The sequence below is a fragment of the Bos mutus genome, chromosome 14 (assembly GCF_027580195.1).
Source record: "Bos mutus isolate GX-2022 chromosome 14, NWIPB_WYAK_1.1, whole genome shotgun sequence".
Lineage (NCBI taxonomy): Eukaryota > Metazoa > Chordata > Mammalia > Artiodactyla > Bovidae > Bos > Bos mutus.
This window is the reverse complement of record NC_091630.1, coordinates 6,626,390-6,650,708: the sequence shown is the minus strand read 5'-3', so window position 1 is coordinate 6,650,708 and position 24,319 is coordinate 6,626,390. Positions and strand designations below refer to the sequence as shown.

General features: G+C 37.3%; 1 protein-coding gene across 1 annotated transcript in view; it reads right to left on the bottom strand.

Annotated features, from left to right (window-relative positions):
• CNBD1 (cyclic nucleotide binding domain containing 1) overlaps positions 1 to 24,319 on the bottom strand; it is a 383,222-nt gene that overhangs the window by 39,902 nt on the left and 319,001 nt on the right. Inside the window, exons 9-10 of the mRNA XM_070382901.1 lie at positions 12,871 to 13,008; positions 10,128 to 10,260 (exon numbers count right to left, since the gene is read on the bottom strand). Coding sequence (XP_070239002.1) covers positions 10,128 to 10,260; positions 12,871 to 13,008 — 271 coding nt within the window. The remainder of the gene's footprint in view (positions 1 to 10,127; positions 10,261 to 12,870; positions 13,009 to 24,319) is intronic.

Sequence of the window (24,319 nt, the reverse complement as noted above, 5' to 3'; positions counted from 1 at the left end):
ATAGCAGAAAGAAAACTGGAAAATTTCAAAATACATGGAAACTGAACAAGACATTTCCAAATAATATACATGGGTCAAGGAAGAAATCTCAAGAGGAATCCAATAATATTTTGAGTTAAAAGTAATGAAAACACAATTTATCAAAAATTCATCAAAATTATGGGATGCAGTGACAGTGGTGCTTTGAGGGAAATTTATAGCATTGAATTCATTTATTAGAAAAGAAATAGCTTACAAAAAAATCTAAACATCAACTTAGAAAATTAGAAAAGGAAAAGCAAATTAAATCCAAATGAAGAAAAAGGAATAAAGTAATAAACACTGGAGCAGAAATCAAGAAAATAAAAAACAGAAAAATCAATATAAAAAATTCATGAAACCAAAAATACTTGTATCAACTAACAGCAAACATGTGGAATTTGAAACTTAAAATGAAATAATATTTACCTTAGATTCCCCAAAACAAAATACTTAGGTATAAATTTAATAAATATGCGCAAGACCTATACAAGGAAAACTATAAAACTCTGAGAAAAGAAATTAAAAAATCTCAATTAAAGGAGAGACAATTCATGCTTATGACAGGAAGATATTATCATCAAAATGTCATTTCTTCTCAACTTGATCTATAGATACGATGCAATCCAAATTAAATTCTTCTGTGTGTGTGTGTGTGTGTGTTTAAGTCCCCACAATATTGAAGGTGAAGAACAAAGTTGAAGGAGGGCCACTATCTAAGTTCAGTTCAATTCATTTCAGTTCAGTTGCTCAGTCATGTCTGACTCTTTGCGACCCTATGAATCGCAGCACACCAGCCACCCAAACTCATGTGCGTCGAGTTGGTGATGCCATCCAGCCATCTAATCCTCTGTCGTCCCCTTCTCCTCCTGCCCTCAATCCCTTCCAGCATCAGGGTCTTTTCCACTGAGTCAACTCTCTGCATGAGGTGACCAAAATACTAGAGTTTCAGCTTTAGCATCATTCCTTCCAAAGAAATCCCAGGGCTGATCTCCTTTAGGATGGACTGGTTGGATCTCCTTGCAGTCCAAGGGACTCTCAAGAGTCTTCTCTAACACCACAGTTCAAAAGCATTAATTCTTTGGTGCTCAACTTTCTTCACAGTCCAACTCTCACATCCATACATGACCACTGGAGAAACCATAGCCTTGACTAGACGGATGTTTGTTGGCAAAGTAATGTCTCTGCTTTTTAATATGCTATTTAGATCGGTCATAACTTTCCTTCCAAGGAGTAAGCATCTTTTAATTTCATGGCTACAATCACCATCTGCAGTGATTTTGGAGCCTAAAAAAATAAAGTCTGACACAGTTTCCACAGTTTCCCCATCTATTTCCCATGAAGTGACGGGGCCAGATGCCATTATCTTAGTTTTCTGAATGTTGAGCTTTAGGCCAAATTTTTCACTCTCCTAATTTTTCACTCTCCTCTTTCACTTTCATCAAGAGGCTTTTGAGTTCCTCTTCACTTTTTGCCATAAGGGTGGTGTTATCTGCATATCTGAGGTTATTGATATTTCTCCCGGCAATCTTGATTCCAGCTTGTGTTTCATCCAGCCCAGCATTTCTCATGATGTACTCTGCATAGAAGTTAAATAAGCAGGGTGACAATATACAGCCTTGATGTACTCATTTTCTTACTTGGAACTGGTCTGTTATTCTATGTTCACTTCTAACTGTTGTCTCCTGACCTGCATACAGGTTTCTCAAGAGGAAGGTCAGGTGGTTTGGTATTCCCATCTCTTTCAGAATTTTCCATGGTTTATTGTGATCCACACAGTCGAAGGCTTTGGCTTAGTCATTAAAGCAGAAATAGATGTTTTCCTGGAACTCTCTTGCTTTTTCGATGATCCAGCAGACATTGGCAATTTGATCTCTGGTTCCTCTGCCTTTTCTAAAACCAGCTTGAACATCTGGAAGTTCACGGTTCACATGTTGCTGAAGCCTGGCTTGGAGTTCAAAACACTATTAAGCAACAGTAAACAAGACAGTGTGATATTGACTTAAGGACAGACAAACACATCAGTGAAACAGGATAGAGTGCCCAGAAATGTACTCCACAAACACAGTCAACAGATCTTTAACAAAGGAGTAAAAGTAATATTATGAAACAAAAGCAGTCTCTTCAACAAATGGTGCTGGAACAACTAGACTTGCTCCCTTGGGTATGGGCTCAGTCTTGTCTGACTCTTTGTAATCCCATGAACTGTAGCCCTCCAGGGTCTGTGCCTGTGGAATTTCCCACGCAAGAATACTGAAGTGGATTGGCCATTTCCTACTCCAGGGGATCTTCCCGACCCTAGGGATTAAAACCCATGTCTCTTGGGTCTAGTGGTGTCTTCATTAAAATTAAAGACTTCTGTTTTTCAAAAATACATTGTATTATGAGTATGAGAAGACAAGGAACACTTTGGGAGAAAATATTTGCAAGGGACATATCTGAAAAGCACTGTTATCCAAAATATATAAAGAATACTTAAACCTCAACAATATGAAAACAAATATATATATATATATAATTTTTAAAAAATGGGACAAAGAATTTGACTCTTCACCAAAGAAGATATATCAATCAAAAAGCACATGAAAAGGTACTCCACTCATATATCATCAGGGAAATTAAAGCAAATCTATTTGGCTAAAATCTATTTGGCTAAATAGATGCAAATCTATTTGGCCAAAATCTAGAACACTAACAGCAGCAAATGCCAGCAAGGAGCAACAGGAACTCGCATTGCTGGTGGAAATACAAAATAGTACAACCACATTGGAAGTCAGTGTTTTACTTTCTCACAAAGAAAACATACTTTTATCATATTATCCAGTGATTTCACTCCTTAATGTTTACCCAAAAGAGTTGAAAACTAATGTTCACAAAAAAGTCTGCATGCAAATGTTTTTAGCAGCTTTATTCAGAATGCCAAAACCTGAAAGCAACTAAGATGTCTTTCAGTATATGAACAGTTAAACACACTGAGTTACATCCAGACAATGGAATATACCCAGTGTTAAGAAGAAATTAACTAACAAACCATGAAAAGCTTGGGAAGAAACTTAAATGCTAAAGGGAAAGAAACCAATCTGAAAAGCTATATACATATTGTATGATTTCAATTCAGTGACAATACGGAAGTGGCAAAATCAAAAGAAAACAGTAAAAAGATCACTGATTGCCAGAGGTTTGAAGAGATGAATGTGTACAGCATAGAGAATTTTTAAGGCATTAAGTACTCTGCACAATACCAAAATGGTGGACAAATGTCTATTTGTCCAAGCTACAGAATGTCTAATACCAAATATGAGTGCTAACATAAACTATGGGCTTTGTTGATGATGTTTCAATGTAGATTCATTTACTATAAGAAAGGAACCACTTGGGTGGAATATTCTAATAATCAAGGATAGCATTCAAGATCAGAGGCAGGTGATATATAGGAATTCTCTGTACCTCCTGTTCAGTTTTTGCATGAATTTAAAACTTCCTTAAGCAGTAAAGTCTATTAAAATAATTAAATGAAGTAATATGCTACATTACAAAATATTCACTTAATGCAAAAAAAAAAAGAGATAGAGAGAAAGAAAAGCACATCACAATCACTGGCACTCCAAGATGTGAGCCTGGTTCTGGGATGCTTGGGAGTGTGCTTGGGGCTAAGAGTTTTGGTAGCCTCCATAGTTAATTCATCTGCAAAGACAGATGTCCAAAAATTGGGGTTTAGAAACATTAGGTAGAAATGTTGTAGCTAAAACTCTCCATTTTTGGTTTGTGAAGTCTAGATTTTTTTCACAATTGTTATATTTGCATATTTTATCTTTTAAAACTAACTTGAATAATACATTTTTAGTATCTCTAATTATTATGCTTGCTGCATCATACCCAACCTGGAAAACATGGAGCGTATTGACATAAGCAAGATAACAATAAAAGTTACACAAATGGTTCATTGATGTCTAACGAATTTACCATTTTGTTCTTATACACACGATACACATAGACATAGGTTGATTAGTGAGATCAGCTGGTTGCCATTATCCAGTCAATTACACCTCAGAAAAGATCACCAGGGAAGATTTTGTACACATACATTATGTTCAGTCTCCCTTTGCAAATGAAGCAGACGGAAAAAAAAGACAAGTTAACACAGGAATAGAGCCAGAAATAAGCTTTACTTATATCATAGATTTCCAGGGATTAATGTTAAGTTCTATCAAGATTTTCAATAACAAAATTTCTCTGAAACTTCACCAATATATTTTCCTAAAATAAGATCAAAACACACATAATTATGCTTTGGAATTCATACAACTGCTAATTTCAAACCTAGATAATGAAAGTATAATTTGAGCTACAAAATAAATCTTGAATAAAGTTGAGATGGATTATATCTAATGCTTTCTCTTTGATATATCATGTTTGCTAGCACCATAAAAGAAAATTAGATTAAAAGAACTTATTCTTCACTTCAGTATGTTTATTTATGGGAACCATAGTATTTTAGAGCTGAAAGAAGTTTTTAGAATCATCTAGTGAAATTGCCATTCTTCCCTAAGGAGGAAAAATGGTTTTTTAAACTGTTAAAGAATAAGGATGAAATATTTAAACAATTGGGAACAGAAGAAGAATAATGTAACTTTTGACTTGTAAAATATAATCACAGATTTTTCAATATAATAGTTTCCACCATTAGTGCAAAATACATTCACCAAAAACAAACTTGAACCCAGCATGTCTAAGAAACTATGTGTCAAGTCAGGATCTTCTTAACTTTTTGATGCTAAAGTTAAATATTTTAGGTTGAAACACAAATTATTCATCATTAGTAATCAAATAAATTAAAAAAAAAACATGATTGTTTCCCTTTTTCCAAATCCCATATCCTTTTGGTTCATGTAGTTGAAAAAACTCTTTGATTACAGTTTCTTCCTTCCTTTAAATTATCTCAGAACTATTAAGATCCTGATAAGTTGGCAAGGCTATAATATTCTTATATAAGATAGCCCTGGAACTGAAGTATGGGCCAAGAGTTGATATTTCTAATACAAAAGGAAGACCCTATGGTAAATCCAAACACTCAATTTAAAAATGGGGAGGGAGGTGGGAAGGGAGTTCAGGATGGGGAACACGTGTACACCCATGGCGGATGCATGTGGATATATGGCAAAACAAATACAATATTGTAAAGTAAAAAACAAAAAAATAGATAATAATTCTACACAATACATATACTGACTTTACAAATGCTAAATTCCAATTTTTTACAGATAAGTTTACTACTTGTCTTCTAAATACACTTTTGGCCAAAAAATGAATACATCATTAGGAAAAAAATGTTTCTTGAAAGAAAATGCAACATACCATATTCAATTTTTATAAGCAAGATGAAAATAAATATTTGGCTAAATGTGGGTGAAACACTGCATTTTAAAAACTGATAAATAATATATAAAAAAGCACAGAAAAAACTTGGAACAAATTCAGCAAAGTATGCAGAGTAGCACTAAATTGAACAGGTTTATTAGGAACTCAGTGTTTGAAGCATAATGTACTTATTTTTTTCTTTTTTCAAGAAATGAAATGTCTATGTAGTCTATGCTACACCTCACTTTCCTATTATGTAGTGACTTCCTCAAATAACATCTTAGCCAGTTTCCACCACTTTTTCAACATACTTTTGTTTTTAGAATAGTCACATTTTGGAATTTATAAATTAGACTCATTCTTTTTAGAACTTTAGTGTTAAACTTAATTCAGAAGTGTTCTCCTCCTTCTGATCACATCCTTCACTGCAATTATGATCTATAGGTTTGAGGTCGGGCACCATAGTGATTCCTGACTGAATGAGATCCAAAACTCTGACCCACCTACCATAGTTCCTCTTGTATTAGTGACTTAGTTTTGCCTGTGATAACGATTAGTGCTGGCTGGGTGGCTTAAACAGTAAACATTTTCTTTTAGAACTTAGGAGGCTGGGACAACTAGGTGCTAACAGATTCAATATCTGATAACAGCCTTCTTTCTGGTTTGCAGATAACTGTCTTCTTGCAGTATATTCACATAGCCGAGAAAGAGAGATCAACTCTTTCTCGTCCTAATTTTTAGGGCACGAATATCATTCAGAAGGACTCCACTCTCATGACTTAATTGTATCCTAAAGGTCCCACATCCAAGTAGCATTATATTTGAATTCAAGCTTAAACTGAAAAAAGTAGGGAAAACCACTAGGCAATTCAGGGATAACCTAAATCAAGTCCCTCGATGATATAACAGAAGTGATGAATAGATACCAGGAATTAGATGCGGTAGACAGAGTGCCTGAAAAACTATGGATGGGGGATAGCAATGTACAGGAGACAGTGGCCAAAATCATCACAAAGAAAAAGAATTGCAAGAAGGGAAAGAGGCTGTCTGAGGAGGCTTTATATATAGCTGAGAAAAGAAGAGAAGTGAAAGGCAAGGGAGAAAGTGAAAGATATACCCACCTGAACACAGAGTTTCACAGGAGAGATAAGAAGGCCTTTTAAATGAACAATGCAAAGAAATGGAGGAAAACAGTATAATGGGAAAGACTAAAGTCTCTTCAAAAAAAATTAGAGGTATCAAGAGAACATTACATGCAAGAATGGGCACCATAAAGGACAGAAACAATAAGGCTCTAACAAAATCAGAAGAGATAAAGAAGAGGTGGCAAGAATACACTGAAGAACTATACAAGGAAGGTCTTGCTGCTGCTGCTAAGTCGCTTCAGTTGTGTCCGACTCTATGCGACCCCATAGATGGCAGCCCATCAGGCTCCCCCGTCCCTGGGATTCTCCAAGGCAAGAACACTGGAGTGGGTTGCCATTGCCTTCTCTGAAGGAAGGTCTTAATAATCCACATAATCACAATGGTACAGTCACTCACCTAGAGTCGAACATTCTAGAATATGAAGTCAAGTGGGCCTTCAGTTCAGTTCAGTCGCTCAGTCATGTCCAACTCTTTGCAATCCCATGAACTGCAGCACACCAGGCCTCCCTGTCCATCACCAACTCCCAGAGTTCACCCAGACTCACATCCATTGAGTCAGTGATGCCATCCAGCCATCTCATCCTCTGTCATCCCCTTCTCCTCCTGCCCCCAATCCCTCCCAGCATCAGAGTCTTTTCCAATGAGTCAACTCTTCGCATCAGGGGCCAAAGCATTGGAGTTTCAGCTTTAGCATCATTCCTTCCAAAGAAATCCCAGGGCTGATCTCCTTCAGAATGGACTGGTTGAATCTCCTTGCAGTCCAAGGGACTCTTAAGAGTCTTCTCCAGCACCACAGTTCAAAAGCATCAATTCTTCGGTGCTCAGCTTTTTTCACAGTCCAACTCTCACATCCATACATGACCACTGGAAAAACCATGCCTTGACTAGACGGACCTTTGTTGGCAAAGTAATGTCTCTGCTTTTCAATATGCTATCTAGGTTGGTCATAACTTTTCTTCCAAGGAGTAAGCGTCTTTTAATTTCATGGCTGCAATCACCATCTGCAGTGATTTTGGAGCCCAGAAAAATAAAGTCTGACACTGTTTCCACTGTTTCCCCAACTATTTCCCATGAAGTGATGGGACAAGATGCCATGATCTTCATTTTCTGAATGTTGAGTTTTAAGCCAACTTTTTCACTCTCCACTTTCACTTTCATCAAGAGGCTTTTTAGTTCCTCTTCACTTTCTGCCATAAGGGTGGTATCATCTGCATATCTGAGGTTATTGATATTTCTCCCGGCTAAGGGCCTTAGGAAACATTATTATGAACAAAACTAGTGGAGGTGATGGAATTCTAGCTGAGCTGTTTAAAAATCCTAAAAGATGATGCTGTTAAAGTGCTTCACTCAATATGTCAGCAAATTGGTAAAACTCAGTATTGGCCACAAGACTGGAAAAGGTCAGTTTGCATTACATTCCCAAAGAAAGGCAATACCAAAGAATGTTCTAACTACCATACAATTGAGCTCATTTTACATGCTATCAAGGTCACCGTCAAAATCCCCCAAGCTAGGATTTAGCAGTACATGAACTGAGAAATTTCAGATGTACAAGCTGGGTTTTGAAGAGGCAGAGGAACCAGAGATCAAATTGCTAACAATTGCTGGATCATGGATGAAGCAAAGGCATTCCAGAAAAACATCTACTTCACTGACTGTGCTAAAGCATTTGACTTTGTGGATCACCATGAACTGTGTAAAATTCTTAAAGAGAAGGGAGTACCAGACCACCGTACTTGTCTCCTTAGAAACCTATCTACAGGTCAAGAAGCAACAATTAGAAACAGACATGGAAAAATGACTGGTTTGGGGGGAAATTTCCAAAAACTGGGAAAAGGGTATGATAAGGCCACTGTACATTGTTAACCTGCTTATTTAGCTTATATGTAGAGGTGGATGAATCACAAGCTGGAATCAAGATTGGCGGGAAAAGTATCAACAACCTCAGATATGCAGACGATACCACTATAATGGCAGAAAATGAAGAGAAACTAAAGAGCCTCTTAATGAGGGTGAAAGAGGAGGGTGAAAAAGTTAGCTAGAAACTCAGTGTTAAAAAAAAAACTGAGATCATGGCATCTGGTCCCATCATTACACGACAAATAGAAGGGGGAAAAGTGGAAAGAGTGACAGATTTTATTTTCTTGGGCTCCAAAATCACTGTGGATGGTGATTGCAGCTATTAAATTAAAAGACACTTTCTCCCTGAAAGAAAGCTATGACAAACCTAGACAGTGTATTAAAAGGCAGAGACATCATTTAGCTGACAAAAGTCCTTATAGTCAAAGGTATATATTTTTTCAAGTAGCTATGTATAGATGACAGAGGATGAGATGGTTGGATGGCATCACCAACTCGATGGACATGAGTTTGGGTAAACTCTGGGAGTTGGTGATGGACAGGGAAGCCTGGCCTGCTGTGGTCCAAGGGGTCGCAGAGAGTCGGACACAACTGAGCAATTGAACTGAGCTGAACTGAACTGAACTGATGTATAAATGTGAGAGTTGGACCATAAAGAAGCTGAATGCCAAAGAATTGATGCTTTCAAACTGGTACTGGGGAAGATTTACGAGAGTCCCTTGGACTGCAAAATCAAAGTTGTCAATCCTAAAGGAAATCAACCCTGAATATTCACTGTAAGGACTATTATTGAAGCTCCAATACTTTGGTCATCTGATGTGAAGAGCCGACTCATTGGAAAGACTCTGATGCTGGGAAAGACTAAAGGCAAAAGGAGAAGGAAGCAGCAGAGAATGAGGTGGTTAGATAATATCACTGAATCTATGGACATGGATTGCAGCAAAGTCCAGGAGATAGCAGAGGACAGAGGAGCCTGGTGTGCTACAGTCCAAGGAGTGGCAAGAGTTGGACATGACTTAGTGCCTGAATAACAACAAGAGATTAGGGCTTTAACATAATGAATTTCACGGGACCCAAAATCAACCCATTCCAGTTGGCATCCCTTATTTAGTATACTTCTCATAGATGAAAATATTGTAGAAATGACTCAATGCCACCTATATGTTTTGTGTATATGTAATCCAACATGTTCATGCATCATTGCAGCTCTAAATATTGGAAATACAGGCAGCATCACTACTGCGGCTCCTGCTTTTAATCTTAACTACTCTGTGTAACGATATTTTCCCTGATAATGTGTAGCATGGGTTCAGACAAGCAAATGTGCAACTTAAGTATGTGTTCTTCCAAGATAACACACACACAAAAATGACTATAATTTCTCATTGCATTTATACCGTATAGTTTGGTCCTTACATTGACAGCAAGGGTAAATCAAGAAGGGTAGGGATTGTGGGGAGAAATAGAGGATGTGGAAGTAACTCTACTTCTGAGATCACCCTTTGAATCAATACAGAATGATGTTTAATTAAAAAAGCAACAATCTAAACATCCAACTGAAAGTTAACATGAAATATATTAGACAAACACATGTGACAAAATAGTATATAAAGTACTAAATTATAAAATATTTGATATCTTTATATTTAATATAATATTTATAAAATAAATATTAAAATTATGAGCTCTTACAAATTTCAATAATATAATGTAAAGAAAGTAATCAAAAATTGCATTAAACTCACCATGACCTGGGGGAAATTTTTTCCATTTAGTGAATGTAACTAGTTCGTATATGGATAAAGTAGGCCACTCCACATAATATGGACACTTATGGATTAATTTCACCTTCTGTTGATTTTCCAGTTTTGTCTTTTCCTGAAACAAAAAGTCACTATCAAAATTTGTGTATTAAGTAATTAAAAAAAGATAAAAGGATAAAAGATAGGCAAATGGCAGTGAAAAGACAAATAAAGGTTATATGAATGCAAACTATAATAGAATATATTTGAATTTTTATAAAACCAAGACCACATAACCCTACTGAAATTTTAATCTTCATATTGTCTACTAAAATATTTTCCCACCTTTTATTTATTTTTAAATTCTTATAAATATTTTAGCATTTTAAAAGAACTCTTTTTTTAAACTCTTTTTAAAACTCTTCTTTTAAAAGAAAAAAACATTTTTAAAAGCCTCATAGTTGACTACACTCAAATGTTGTATCTGATGGAACATTTATTTGACCAAATAAGTGATACTTAGTGACATTTTGAAAATAAAACCAAATATGTGAAACCTTTTTTGAGGCCAGCCACTCTGAAACCTTCTGAAACCAACTTCTGAAAGGAAGTTGAATCTCGGGTTTCTCCTGTGGTTCAGACAGTAAAGAATCTGCCTGAAATTCAGAAGACCCAGTTTCGATCCCTCAGTCAGGAAAATTCCCTGGAGATGGGAATTGCTACCCACTCCACTGTTTTTGCCTGGAGAATTCCACAGACAGAGGAGCTTGGTGAACTACAGTCAGTCCATGGGGTTGTAAAGAGTTGGACATGATTGAGCGACTAACACTTTCACGCTTCACTGAATATTGGGAAAGTCTTCTGTATCACTGAGACCACTACATCAAAAGAAATCTCAACTATTAAAGACCTAAATCAAGAAGATGGATGTCTCTTGATCTCCTTCCCACACAGGATCTCACTGTAGCCTATGCAGTGCCTGTGGCACACACACCAGGGTTAAATCTCATGAAGAATTTCTGACGGAGGATGCCCATAGTGGTCCCCCAATCCACCATTTCTACAGACTTCCTCTACTTTCACCTCTACCCTTCAGGGGAAGAGAAATTGAAGATGGGTATATTTTGCAACTTGAATGAAAGAGAATAAGTTGTTAAAACTGAAGAAAATAAGTTTTCCTAATGCAGCAGAATTGGGGGGTCAGAGTTAAGTTGTGATCACCTATTCATGCAGTTTTGGATTTTGACATGTGCTATCAGCAGTGGCCACAGGACTGGAAAAAGTCAGTTTTTATTCCAATCCCAAAGAAACGCAATGCCAAAGAATGCTCAAACTACCGCACAATTGCACTCATCTCACACGCTAGTAAAGTAATGCTCAAAATTCTCCAAGACAGGCTTCAGCAATACGTGAACCGTGAAATTCCAGTTGTTCAAGCTGGTTTTATAAAAAGCAGAGGAACCAGAGACCAAATTGCCAACATCTGCTGGATCATCGAAAAAGCAAGAGAGTTCCAGAAACACATCTATTTCAGCTTTGTTGACTATGTCAAAGCATTTGACTGTGGATCACAATAAACTGTGGAAAATTCTGAAAGAGATGAGAATACCAGACCACCTGACCTGCGTCTTGAGAAATTTGTATGCAGGTCAGGAAGCAACAGTTAGAACTGGACATGGAACAACAGACTGGTTCCAAATAGGAAAAGGAGTACGTCAAGGCTGTATATTGTCACCCTGCTTATTTAACTTCTATGCAGAGTACATCATGAGAAATGCTGGGCTAGAACAAGCACAAGCTGGAATCAAGATTGCCAGGAGAAATATCAATAACCTCAGAAATGCAGATGACACCACCCTTATGGCAGAGGGTGAGGAGGAACTAAAAAGCCTCTTGATGAAGGTGAAAGAGGAGAGTGGAAAAGTTGGCTTAAAACTCAACATTCAGAAAAGGAAGATCATGGCATCTGGTCCCATCACTTCATGGGAAATAGATGGGGAAACAGTGGAAACAGTGTCAGACTTTATTTTTCTGGGCTCCAAAATCACTGCAGATGGTGACTGCAGCCATGAAATTAAAAGACGCTTACTCCTTGGAAGAAAAGTTATGGCCAGCCTAGATAGCATATTGAAAAGCAGAGACATTACTTTGCCAACAAAGGTCCGTCTAGTCAAGGCATGGTTTTTCCAGTGGTCATGTATGGATGTGAGAGTTGGACTGTGAAGAAAGCTGAGCACCGAAGAATTGATGCTTTTGAACTGTGGTGTTGGAGAAGACTCTTAAGAGTCCCTTGGACTGCAAGGAGATCCAACCAGTCCATTCTAGAGGAGATCAGCCCTGGGATTTCTTTGGAAGGAATGATGCTAAAGCTGAAACTCCAGTACTTTGGCCACCTCATGCAAAGAGTTGACTCATTGGAAAAGACTCTGATTCTGGGAGGGATTGGGGGCAGGAGGAGAAGGGGACAACAGAGGATGAGACGGCTGGATGGCATCACCAGCTCGATGGACGTGAGTTTGAGTGAACTCCGGGAGTTGGTGATAGACAGTGAGGTCTGGCGTGCTGTGATTCATGGGGTCACAAAGAGTCACACACAACTGAGCGACTGAACTGAATTGAACTGAACTGAAACTCTGGGAGATGGTGAAGGACAGGGAAGCCCAGTGTGCTGCAGTCCCTGGAGTCACAGAGTCAGACACAACTTAATGACTGAACATCACCACCATCAACAACAACCAAAACATACCGCTTTTAACTTTGCAAAATTATTTGCTGGAATTTTAAGAATTTCACAGTCTTCTTCTGTCACCACTGAGTACTCCTTTGTTTCTGATTCAATATGAGCTGCAACTTCCAAGGTTCCAAAGGTACTCCATTGTCCAAGCTGTAAAAAAAACCAAGACTACTTAAACCTCATCATTATTCATCAACATAAAAATATCAATGATAGGATCAGTCTAAGAGAGTCTACAAAAGGGAGTATCATAGGCCAAGCTCCAGGTGTGTGAAAGAAGAGGATCTGAAGTCTTTTCTTCTGGCCAATATTACTTGCCCAAAACAAGAAAACTTTATTTTTTCACTAGCATGAAGAAAATAAATCATAAGAATAGATCTTCTGTTTTATTCACTGATTCATTTTAAATGCCTGAAATAGTGCTTTGTACATAAGAGCCATTCAATGAATATTTGTTGAAGTGATGAGAAAATAGTGTACATGTATCTATGGGTCTTCTATTTATTTTGTTATACTCATGTCGGTAGTAATAATGAAAATGAATATACTGTTAGGCAGGGATAAATCACTGGCATATGTATGTATTCGTGTAGGGTCTCCTAACTTACTATGCTACAAATAGATACTAAGCATAACAAAAATATTAACACTAGAGTACATACTGTAAGTTATTAGGATGTAGTGAGAATGTGTACAGCTACATAGAAGATTTGTATTCGTGTTTGCCTGCGAAAAACTGAAGGGCGTCTAGATAAACAGGGGTAAGTTCTCAGAGAAGACATCAGGTCAATATGGCCGGCTACCAGTGATGTGGGAGAATCTCTACTCTTCCACTTCAAATCCACAGAACGGTTGAATGTTGTCCTTAGTTGAATGAATAGCTGAAATTGAATCTGCCGGTTCGAAAATCAAGAAGGAATTTAAAGTAACTGTTGGAACCAAAGTGGTCCAGAGTAATATCAAACTTAGATGAAAGTCTCAGGGTCTGAGGTCTAGGAATTGTCACACATATTAGAATAGGAAACTCGGGACCATACAAGGTGAGGAACCAGAACTGAATGCTTTTATATAAAGCTTAAGACCTTAAAGGTTGTATGACATGTTAAATGGGAAAAGCAAGTTGTTGGTTTGTTGTTGTTCAGCCCTGTCTGATTTTCTGCGACCCCATGGACTGTAGTACACCAAGTTCCTCTGTCCTCCACTATCTCCTGGAGTTTTCTCTAACTCATGTCCATTGAGGCACTGATGCTGTTTAACCATCTTGTCCTCTGCTACATCCTTCACCATTTGCCTTCAATCTATCCCAGGACCAAGGTCTTTTCCAATGATCAGCTCTTCGCATCAGGTGACCAAAGTATTGGAGCTTCAGCATCAGTCCCTCCAATGAATCTTCAGGGTTGATTTCTTGTAGGATTGACTAATTTGATCTCCTTGTGGTCCAAGGGACTCTTGAGTCTTCTACAACACCACAAGTCAAAAGCATCTTTTGGCATTTGGCTTTCTTTATGGTCCAACTCTCACATATGTACATGAGTACTGGAAAACCATAGTTTTGATTATTTGGACTATTGTCAGCAAGTTGATGTCTCTGTTTTTTAATACACTGTCTAGTTTTGTCATAGTTTTCCTTACAAAGAGCAGCATCTTTTATTTTCATGCCTGGACTCAAAATTCACAGTGACTTTGGAGCCCAAGAAAATACAATCTGTCACTCTTTCCATGTTTTATCCTTCTATTTGCAATGAAATGGCATGACCAGAGGCCTTGATCTTAGTGTTTTTAATGTTGAGTTTCGAACTAACTTCTTCACTCTCTTCTTTCACCCTCATCAAAGGTTCTTTAGTTTCTCTTCACTTTCTGCCATTAGAGTGGTATCATCTGCATAACTGAGAAAATCATGTTATAGTAATGCTATATATAATATTTCTGTTTTGTCAAGAATTACTGTTTATTTTGCTTTATTATAAATGAATGTGAGCTTTTTATCATGTTTAAGTGCTAATTTTTATTTTATCATGAATGAATATTGAATTTTCTGCTACTGAGATGCTCCCTTCATTAACCTTTTAGTGTGGTTAAGGGCCACAATGGACATTCATTCTTGGGATGAGAGTAGCTCATTCAACATGTGTTACAGGATTTATATATCACTGTTTGGTCTTCAGTTCAGTTCAGTTCAGTCACTCAGTCGTGTCTAACTCTTTGCGACCCCATGAATCGCAGGACGCTAGGCCTCCCTGTCCATCACCCACTCCCGGACTTTGTTCTTAGGATGCTTTTATTTTTAATAAAACTGGCCTTTCAGTTCAGTTCAGTTCAGTTCAGTCACTCAATCGTGTCTGACCCTTTGTAACCCCATAAACTGCAGCACGCCAGGCCCCGCTATCAATCACCAACTCCTGGAGTCCACCAGAACCCATGTCCATTGTGTTGGTGATGCCATCTAACCATCTCACCCTCTGTCGTCCCCTTCTCCTCCTGCCCTCAATCTTTCCCAGCATCAGGGTCTTTTCAAATGAGTCAGCTCTTTGCATCAGGTGGCAAACTTATTGGAGTTTCAGCTCCAACATCAGTCCCTTCAATGAACACGTAGGACTGATTTCTTTTAGGATGGATTTGTTGGATCTCCTTGCAGTCCAAGGGACTCACAAGAGTCTTCTCCAACACTACAGTTCAAAAGCATCAATTCTTCAGCGCTCAGCTTTCTTTATAGTCCAACTCTCAATTCCATACATGACTACTGGAAAAACTATAGCCATGACTAGACGGACCTTTGTTGGCAAAGTAATGTCTCTGCTTTTGAATGTGCTGTCTAGGTTGGTCATAACTTTCCTTCCAAGGAGTAAGCGTCTTTTAATTTCATGGCTGCAGTCACCATCTGCAGTGATTTTGGAGCCCCCAAAAATACAGTCTGCCACTGTTTCCACAGTTTCCCCATCTATTTCCCATGAAGTGATGGGACCAGATGCCATGATCTTAGTTTTCTGAATGTTGAGCTTTAAGCCAACTTTTTCACTCTCCACTTTCACTTTCATCAAGAGGCTCTTTAGTTCCTCTTCACTATTTGCCATAAGGGTGGTGTTATCTGCATATCTGAGGTTTTGATATTTCTCCCAGCAATCTTGATTCCAACTTGTGCTTCCTCCAGCCCAGCGTTTCTCATGATGTACTCTGCATATAAGTTAAATAAGCAGGGTGACAATATATAGCCTTGATGTACTCCTTTTCCTTTTTGGAACCAGTCTGTTGTTCCATGTCCTGTTCTAACTATTGCTTCCTGATCTGTATACAGGTTTCTCAAGAGGCAGGTCAGGTGGTTTGGTATTCATATCTCTTTCAGAATTTTCCACAGGTTATTGTGATCTACACAGTCAAAGGCTTTGGCATAGTCAATAAAGCAGAAATAAATGGTTTTCTGGAACTCTCTTGCTTTTTTGATGATCTAGTGGATGTTGGCAATTTGATCTCTGGTTCCTCTGCCTTTTCTAAAACCAGCTTGAACATCTGGAAGTTCACGGTTCACATATTGCTGAAACCTGGCTTGGAGAATTTTGAGCATTACTTTACTAGCGTGTGAGATGAGTGCAATTGTGCTGTAGTTTGAGCATTCTTTTGCATTGCCTTTCTTTGGGATTGGAATGAAAATTGACCTTTTCCAGTCCAAATTTGCTGAGTTTTCCAAATTTGCTGACATATTGAGTGCAGCACTTTCACAGCATCATCTTTTAGGATTTGAAATAGCTCAACTGGAATTCCATCACCTCCACTAGCTTTGTTCGTAGTGATGCTTCCTAAGGCCCACTTGACTTCACATTCCAGGATGTCCGGCTCTAGGTGAGTGTGAGTGATCACACCTTCATGATTATCTGGGTCATGAAGATCTTTTTTGTACAGTTCTTCTGTGTATTCTTGCCACCTCTTCTTAATATCTTCTGCTTCTGTTAGGTCCATACCATTTCTGTCCTTTATCGAGCCCATCTTTACGTGAAATGTTCCCTTGTTATCTCTCATTTTCTTGAAGAGATCTCTAGTCTTTCCCATTCTGTTGTTTTTCTCTATTTCTTTGCACTGATCACTGAGGAAGGCTTTCTTATCTCTCCTTGCTATTCTTTGGAACTCTACATTCAAATGGATATATCTTTCCTTTTCTCCTTTGCTTTTCGCTTCTCTTCTTTTCACAGCTAATTGTAAGGCCTCCCAGAAAGCCATTAATTTTCAAAAAAAAACCCAAGTATTTCTCCCAGTAATCTTGATTCTAGCTTGTGATTCATCCAGCTCAGCATTACATATGATGTACTCTGCATAGAAGTTCAGTAATCTGGGTGACAATATATAGCCCTGATGTAGTACTTTCCCAATTTTGAACCAGTCCATTGTTCCATGGCCAGTTCTAACTTTTGCTTCTTGATCTGCAAACAGGTATCTCAGGAGACAGCTAAGGTGGTTTGGTATTCCCATCTGTTTCAGACTATGCCATGGTTATTGTGATCCACACAGTTAAAGGCTTTTGTGCAGTCAATGAAGCAGATGTTTTTCTGGGATTCCCTTGCTTTCTCTTCGATCCAATAGATGTTAACAATTTGATCTCTGTTTCCTCTGCTTTCCCCACCCCACCCTTGGATTTTCTGAATACAACTTGTACATCTGGAAGTTCTTGGTTCGTACCTTGAAGCCTAGCTAGAAGGATTTTGAGAATTACCTTGCTAGCATATGCAATGAGTGCAATAGTACAGTAATTTGAATATTCTTTGGCATTGCCCTTCTTTGGGACTGGAATGAAAACTGACCTTTTCCAGTCCTATGGCCAATGCTGAATTTTCCAAATTTGCTAACACATTTAGCGCATCACTTTAACAGCATCATCTTGTAGGATTTTAAATGGCTCAGCTAGAATTCTGTCACCTTCACTAGCTTTGTTTGTAGTAATGCTTCCTAAGGACCACTTGACTTCACACTCCAGGATGTCCAATTCTGGGTGATTACCCACATTATCATGGTTATCTTATGGCCATTCTTATGTAGTTCTTCTGTGTCTTCTTGCCACCTAGTCTCATTAACTATCAATCATTTCCAGCAGATGATTTATACACATTTTTCCTAATATTCTAATTGTTTTTTAATAAGACTCAGTCTGAGTTACCCAATAAATTCTTATGAAAGCATAAATCATCCATGACCTTGAATAAAATTCTTAAGGTTTTCTTTCTTGATTCATTTTTTAATATCAGACACTCAATATCAGGCAAGGATTCAACTTCTAACACTCTTTATACACTCACTTATTTTAATTGAATTAATTTAAGTGATTAATGCTTATAACATTTCCATTCTGTTCTATAACTTTGGCCATCTTCAAAGTGCTCAAGAAAAAGAACTTTCAAAGAACTAGAATTGTGTATTTCCTTAAAATAGCAATAAAGAATGAGTTAAAAAAAGATGATAATTTCAGACAGTATGTGAAACAAATTGCTAAAAATTGTATTTTAGCTAGGAAAACATTCATTTCAAAAAGAAGGAATGCAAAAAGTTGACAAAATTGGTAAATGTAAATTTCATTTTTTCATATATAAAATTTTTAAATAACTAATATGGAATGCATTTAAAACAAGATAAACTTACAATAATTTACAGCAGAAATGCCAAGGAGAGGTATAGGAAGATAGAATTAAAATACTTGAAAATATCTATGCTCTGAAACTAGGAAAGAAAAAAGATTTATGCAGCTTTTCTTAGTTCAAATTACAAGTTTAATATTATAAGAATTAGAACTTTGTAAATGGAAAAGAGAAATAAATGCAGTGAAATAAAAATGAAGAAGTGATAAAATTTTATGTACCTAAAATGTCTAATGACACTAATAATTTGACCTAAAAATAAAAACAACAAAAGCAAATGATTACAAGAAATGAGAAAAATATTTTCAGAATTTCCAGAAGAAAATAGTCAAATGAACTTCAAAGGGAAGAAATATGCTCAACCTCACTAGAAAACAGTTTTATATTTATTCATACATCAGATTGAAAATATTAAATTACTCTAACCTATGAGACTGGGGAGATACTTTAATACATAAGGTAAAAAGTATACCAAAAAACACAAAACTTTAAAAATGGAAAATAAATAATCTGGCAATATTTACTAAAATAATTAAAGAACGTATGAAATACTTTTCCAGAAACTCCTTTCCTAAGAATCTAAATTTAGTTCACTGCTTTCTTAGAGATATATTTAAAGAAGTTAATGCAGCACTTTATAGCAACTCCTGACCGCAGTATCCCTGTAATGGTCCCCAGCTTAGGTCAACATGTGGGTGTGTGTTATGTGAAGCTTGTATGTCTATGTATGTATGTATACACACATGTATACGTGAATAAATCATATATATACATGCATATAACTTTAAGTTCTAACAAACTGTTAAAAATCAATTACATCTAAAGATTTTAACATTGCTTATGATGAAAAAAATAACAGATGCAAATCTATTTTTTAAATACTTTTTAAAAGGAACGATTACAAAAACAGTACTCTGTATAAGTGTATACATTTGTTTATCCTTGTGTCAGTTCAAGAAAAGCTGTACAAATGTAATTACAAGGCTATTCAGAGAAGAGATGAAACGAAAATGACAGAAGATTTATTATATTTATTTTCAAACTTCCTTCTATTTTTTTCAATGATAATAGGAAGCTTGTGTTTAATTTTAGACATTTTTTAAAAAAACATCTAAAATGCAAGTTCAAAACAACATTCTCTGTCTTCTAAGACAACAGATATAAAATAAAAATAAATAAATGGGACCTCCCATGGTTGGAGGAGCCTGGTAGGCTGCAGTCCATGGTGTCACTAACAGTTGGATACAACCGAGCAATTTCACTTTCACTTTTCACTTTCATGCATTGGAGAAGGAAATGGCAACCCATTCCAGTGTTCTTGCCTGGAGAATCCCAGGGACGGGGGAGCCTGGTGGGCCGCCATCTATGGGGTCACAGAGTCGGACACGACTGAAGCAACTTAGCAGCAGCAGCAATCAAACTGTTTAGCTTTTGCACAACTAAGGAAACCATAGAAAAAGAAAAAGCAACCTACCCAACAGGAGAAAATATTTGCAAAGTATATGATCAATCAGGCTTAAATTCCAGAATATACAAAGAGCTATACAACCCAACAACAAAAGCAAAAATGATACAAAGAATAGGCAGAAGACCTAAACAGACATTTCTCAAAAGAAAACATGCATATGGTCAAGAAGCACATAACATAATGTTCAATGTGGCTAATTATTAGAGAAATGCAAATCAAAACTGCAGTGAGGTATACCTCACAACAGTCAGATTGGCCATTATTCAAAGTCTATAAATAATAAATGCTGGAGAAAGTGTGGAGCAAAGGGAACCCTCCTACACTGTTGATGGAAATATAAATTGGCACTATATAGCCCCTATAGAGAAGAGTAGAGATTCCTCAAAGCACTAAAAGCGGAGAGTTGTTATATGATCCAGAAATCCCACACTTGGGCATATATCCAGAAAAGATAAGTCTTAATTTGAAAAGATACAAGTAACCCAACATTTATAGCAGAACCATTCACTATAGCATCCGGTCCCACCACTTCATGGGAAATAGATGGGGAAACAGTGGAAAGAGTGGCAGACTTTATTTTTCTGGGCTCCAAAATCACTACAGATGGTGACTTCAGCCATGAAATTAAAAGACGCTTACTCCTTGGAAGGAAAGTTATGACCAACCTAGATAGCATATTCAAAAGCAGAGACATTACTTTGCCAACAAAGGTTCATTTAGTCAAGGCTATGGTTTTTCCTGTGGTCATGTATGGATGTGAGAGTTGGACTGTGAAGAAGGCTGAGCGGTGAAGAATTGATGCTTTCGAACTGTGGTGTTGGAGAAGACTCTTGAGAATGACTTGGACTGCAAGGAGATCCAACCAGTCCATTCTGAAGGAGATCAGCCCTGGGATTTCTTTGGAAGGAATGATGCTGAAGCTGAAACTCCAGTACTTTGGCCACCTCATGCGAAGAGTTGAGTCATTGGAAAAGACTCTGATGCTGGGAGGAATTGGGGGCAGGAGGAGAAGGAGAGGACAGAGGATGAGATGGCTGGATGGCATCACTGACTCGATGGACGTGAGTCTGAGTGAACTCTGGGAGTTGGTGATGGACAGGGAGGCCTTGCGTGCTGCGATTCATGGGGTCGCAAAGAGTCAGACACGACTGAGCGACTGATCTGATCTAATCTGATTCACTATAGCCAAGACATGAAAGCAACTTAAGTGTCCATCAACTCTTAGGATTGATGGATAAGGAGGATATGGTGTATATATACAGTGAAATATTACTCAGCCTTAAAAAATTGAAAATGCCATTTGCACCAACATGGATGGAACTAGAGATTATCCTACTAAATGAAGCAAATCAGAGAAATATGCAGAATATTTAAAAATAGTATAAATTAACTTATTTACAAAGACTAACAGACATATAAATTGCACTTAAGGTTACCAAAAGGCGAGGGGAGGTACAGATAGGGATAAGTTGGGAATATGGATTAACAGATGCACAGAACCATATAAAAATAGATAAACAACAGGGATTTACTGTATAGCACAGGGAACTGCATTTCATATCTTGTAGTAAACTATAATGGAAAAAATCTAAATGTACAGTTGAGTCACTTTGCTATATACCTGAAACTAACACAATATTATAAATCAACTATATTTCAATTTTAAAGATTCTCATATTTTTCATGCTTGTATTATCTCTTAACATTTTTATGTTGATATACAAAATATGTTAAATTATATACATCAAATATTTATAGCTGTTACCTCTACATGATGACGGAGAAGGCAATGGCACCCCACTCTAGTACTCTTGCCTGGAAAATCCCATGGATGGAGGAGCCTGGTAGGCTGCAGTCCATGGGGTCTCGAAGAGTCAGCACGACTGAGCGACTTCACTTTCACTTTTCACTTTCATGAATTGGAGAAGGAAATGGCAACCCACTCCAGTATTCTTGGCCTGGAGAATCCCAGGGACGGGGAGCCTGATGGGCTGCTGTCTATGGGATGGCACAGAGTCGACATGACTGAAGCGACTTAGCAGCAGCAGCAGCAGCTACATGATGAAATTGCAGAGAATTCTCTTTATTATTGTGAGTGTGTGTTTAGTGGCTCAGTAATGTCCAGCTCTTTGAGAACCCATGGACTGTAGCCTGCCAGGCTCTTCAGTCCATGAGGATTCTCCAGGCAAGAATACTGGAGTGAGGTGCCATACCCCCCTCCAAGGGCTCTTCTCAACTTAGGGATCGAACCCAGGTATCCTGCATTGCAGGCAGATTCTTTACCATCCGAGCCAGAATGGAAGCCCTTTTCTGCATTTTCTAATTTTTTTCAATAAATATAATTTAAAATTAGATAATATTATGAATCTACTTTAATGATTTAAAACTCAATCTTTCTCAATTTTTTTGGAAAATATTTTTAAGATTTTGTATATAATCTTGTTTAGGGGGATAGTTAGTAGAGGCACACAAAAGGAAAATGTCCTCTTACTTCCAAAATCTCATGTCATTTTACTGAAAAATAAATTGCTAGATAACTTTATTGTGAAGCAATGTATTCCCATGATTTAAGAATTAACTTCTCCAAAAATGCATAATCCAAGTAACTTGCCTCTGAACATTAGATATTGGTCCATCCTTTATGGGGCTTCCCAAGTGGCTTAGTGGTGAAGAATCCACCTGCCAGTGGGTTCAATCCCTGGATCAGGAAGAGCCCCTGGAGGAGGAAATGACATCCCACTCTAGTATTCCTGCCTAGAGAATCCCATGGACAGAAGAGTCTGGTGGGCTACAGTCCACAGTGTTACAAAGAGTCAGACATGGCTGAGCTACTGAGCACAGATGCACACACATCCATCACACTTTTTTTTAAATAAAAGCTTCATGTTGAGATTTGTTTTAAACTACATTTTCAAGAATAAACTTTTCTGAAAAAAAAGACTTTCTTAGGTACAATTTTTGTTCTTGTACTATTTTTCCATTTATTCTAGCTTCCAGGCACATTAAACAAGATGAATAACTAAAATTACAGCTGCTATTGTTAAACCAAGGAAAGGTCTTGTTCTCAACACTATGAAACATGTTTTCTTTGTTTTAAGGGACTGAAGAGACAGAGAAAATATAAAGCCTCGATAGAGGAGGGGTTCAAGACTGACCTCTAAGGATGAATTTTAAAACTCTTAAACTCCTAATATTTTGCACCACAATATATGGTTGTTTGTAAATTTCCATTTTTTCTTGAGTTTATGCAGCTTTCATTAGATTTGCAAGGTTGTCTCTCTGTTTCCAAAAAGGTTAAAAACTGTTGCTTTACACAGAAAAAGATTGCTTTTTCCCTATGATTTAAAGCCAGAAAGAAAAAGCAATACAGTATACTAAAGCATATATATGGAATTTAGAAAGATGGTAATGATAACCCTGTATGCGAGACAGCAAAAGAGACACAGATGTATAGAACAGTCTTTTGGACTCTGTGGGAAAGGGAGAGGGGATGATTTGGGAGAATGGCATTAAAACATGTATATTATCATATAAGAAATGAATCGCCAGTCCAGGTTGGATGCAGGATACAGGAAGCTTGGGACTGGTGCACTGGGATGACCCAGAGGGATGGTACGGGGAGGGAGGTGGGAGGGGGGTTCAGGATGGGAAACACGTGTACACCTGTGGCAGATGCATGTTGATGTATGGCAAAACCAATACAATATTGTAAAGTAAAAAATAATAATAATAAATTATCATGAAATTTGAAAAAAAATAAAAGGCTTATATAGAAGATACCTTCTTAACAATGTTATAAATAAAAGAGGCAGGGAAAGATGTTGCCTTTTATAATCTTTTGGAGGATTTTGGCCTTATTAAGACCATATTGTGACATCTAGAAGGAACAAACTTTGTAAGGATAATCTGCTTGGGACTATGTCATCCCAAAGGTTGAGACTTAAAAGAATTCTTTGAGTACATTTGCTCCAAACTTGTATGCTGAGTCAAAGAAGATGTTTCTTACTATAGAAAAAGAATTGATCTTTTAAGATTATATTAATAACTCTGCAGTCTCTAAGTAAAAACTGCATCCATGAAATTAAAAGATGCTTTTCTCCTTGGAAGAAAAATTATAACAAACCTGACAGAATATTAAAAAGCAGAGACATTACTTTGCCAGCAAAGGTCCATATGGTCAAAGGCATAGTTTTACCAGTAGTCATATATGGATGTGAGAGTTGGACCATTAAAAAAGCTGAGCACCAAAGATGATTTCAAAATGTGGTGCTGGAGAATACTTTTGAGAATCTCTTGGACATCAAGGAGATCAAATCAGTACACCCTAAAGGAAATCAACCCTGACTGTTCATTGGAAGGACTGACACTGAAGCGGAAT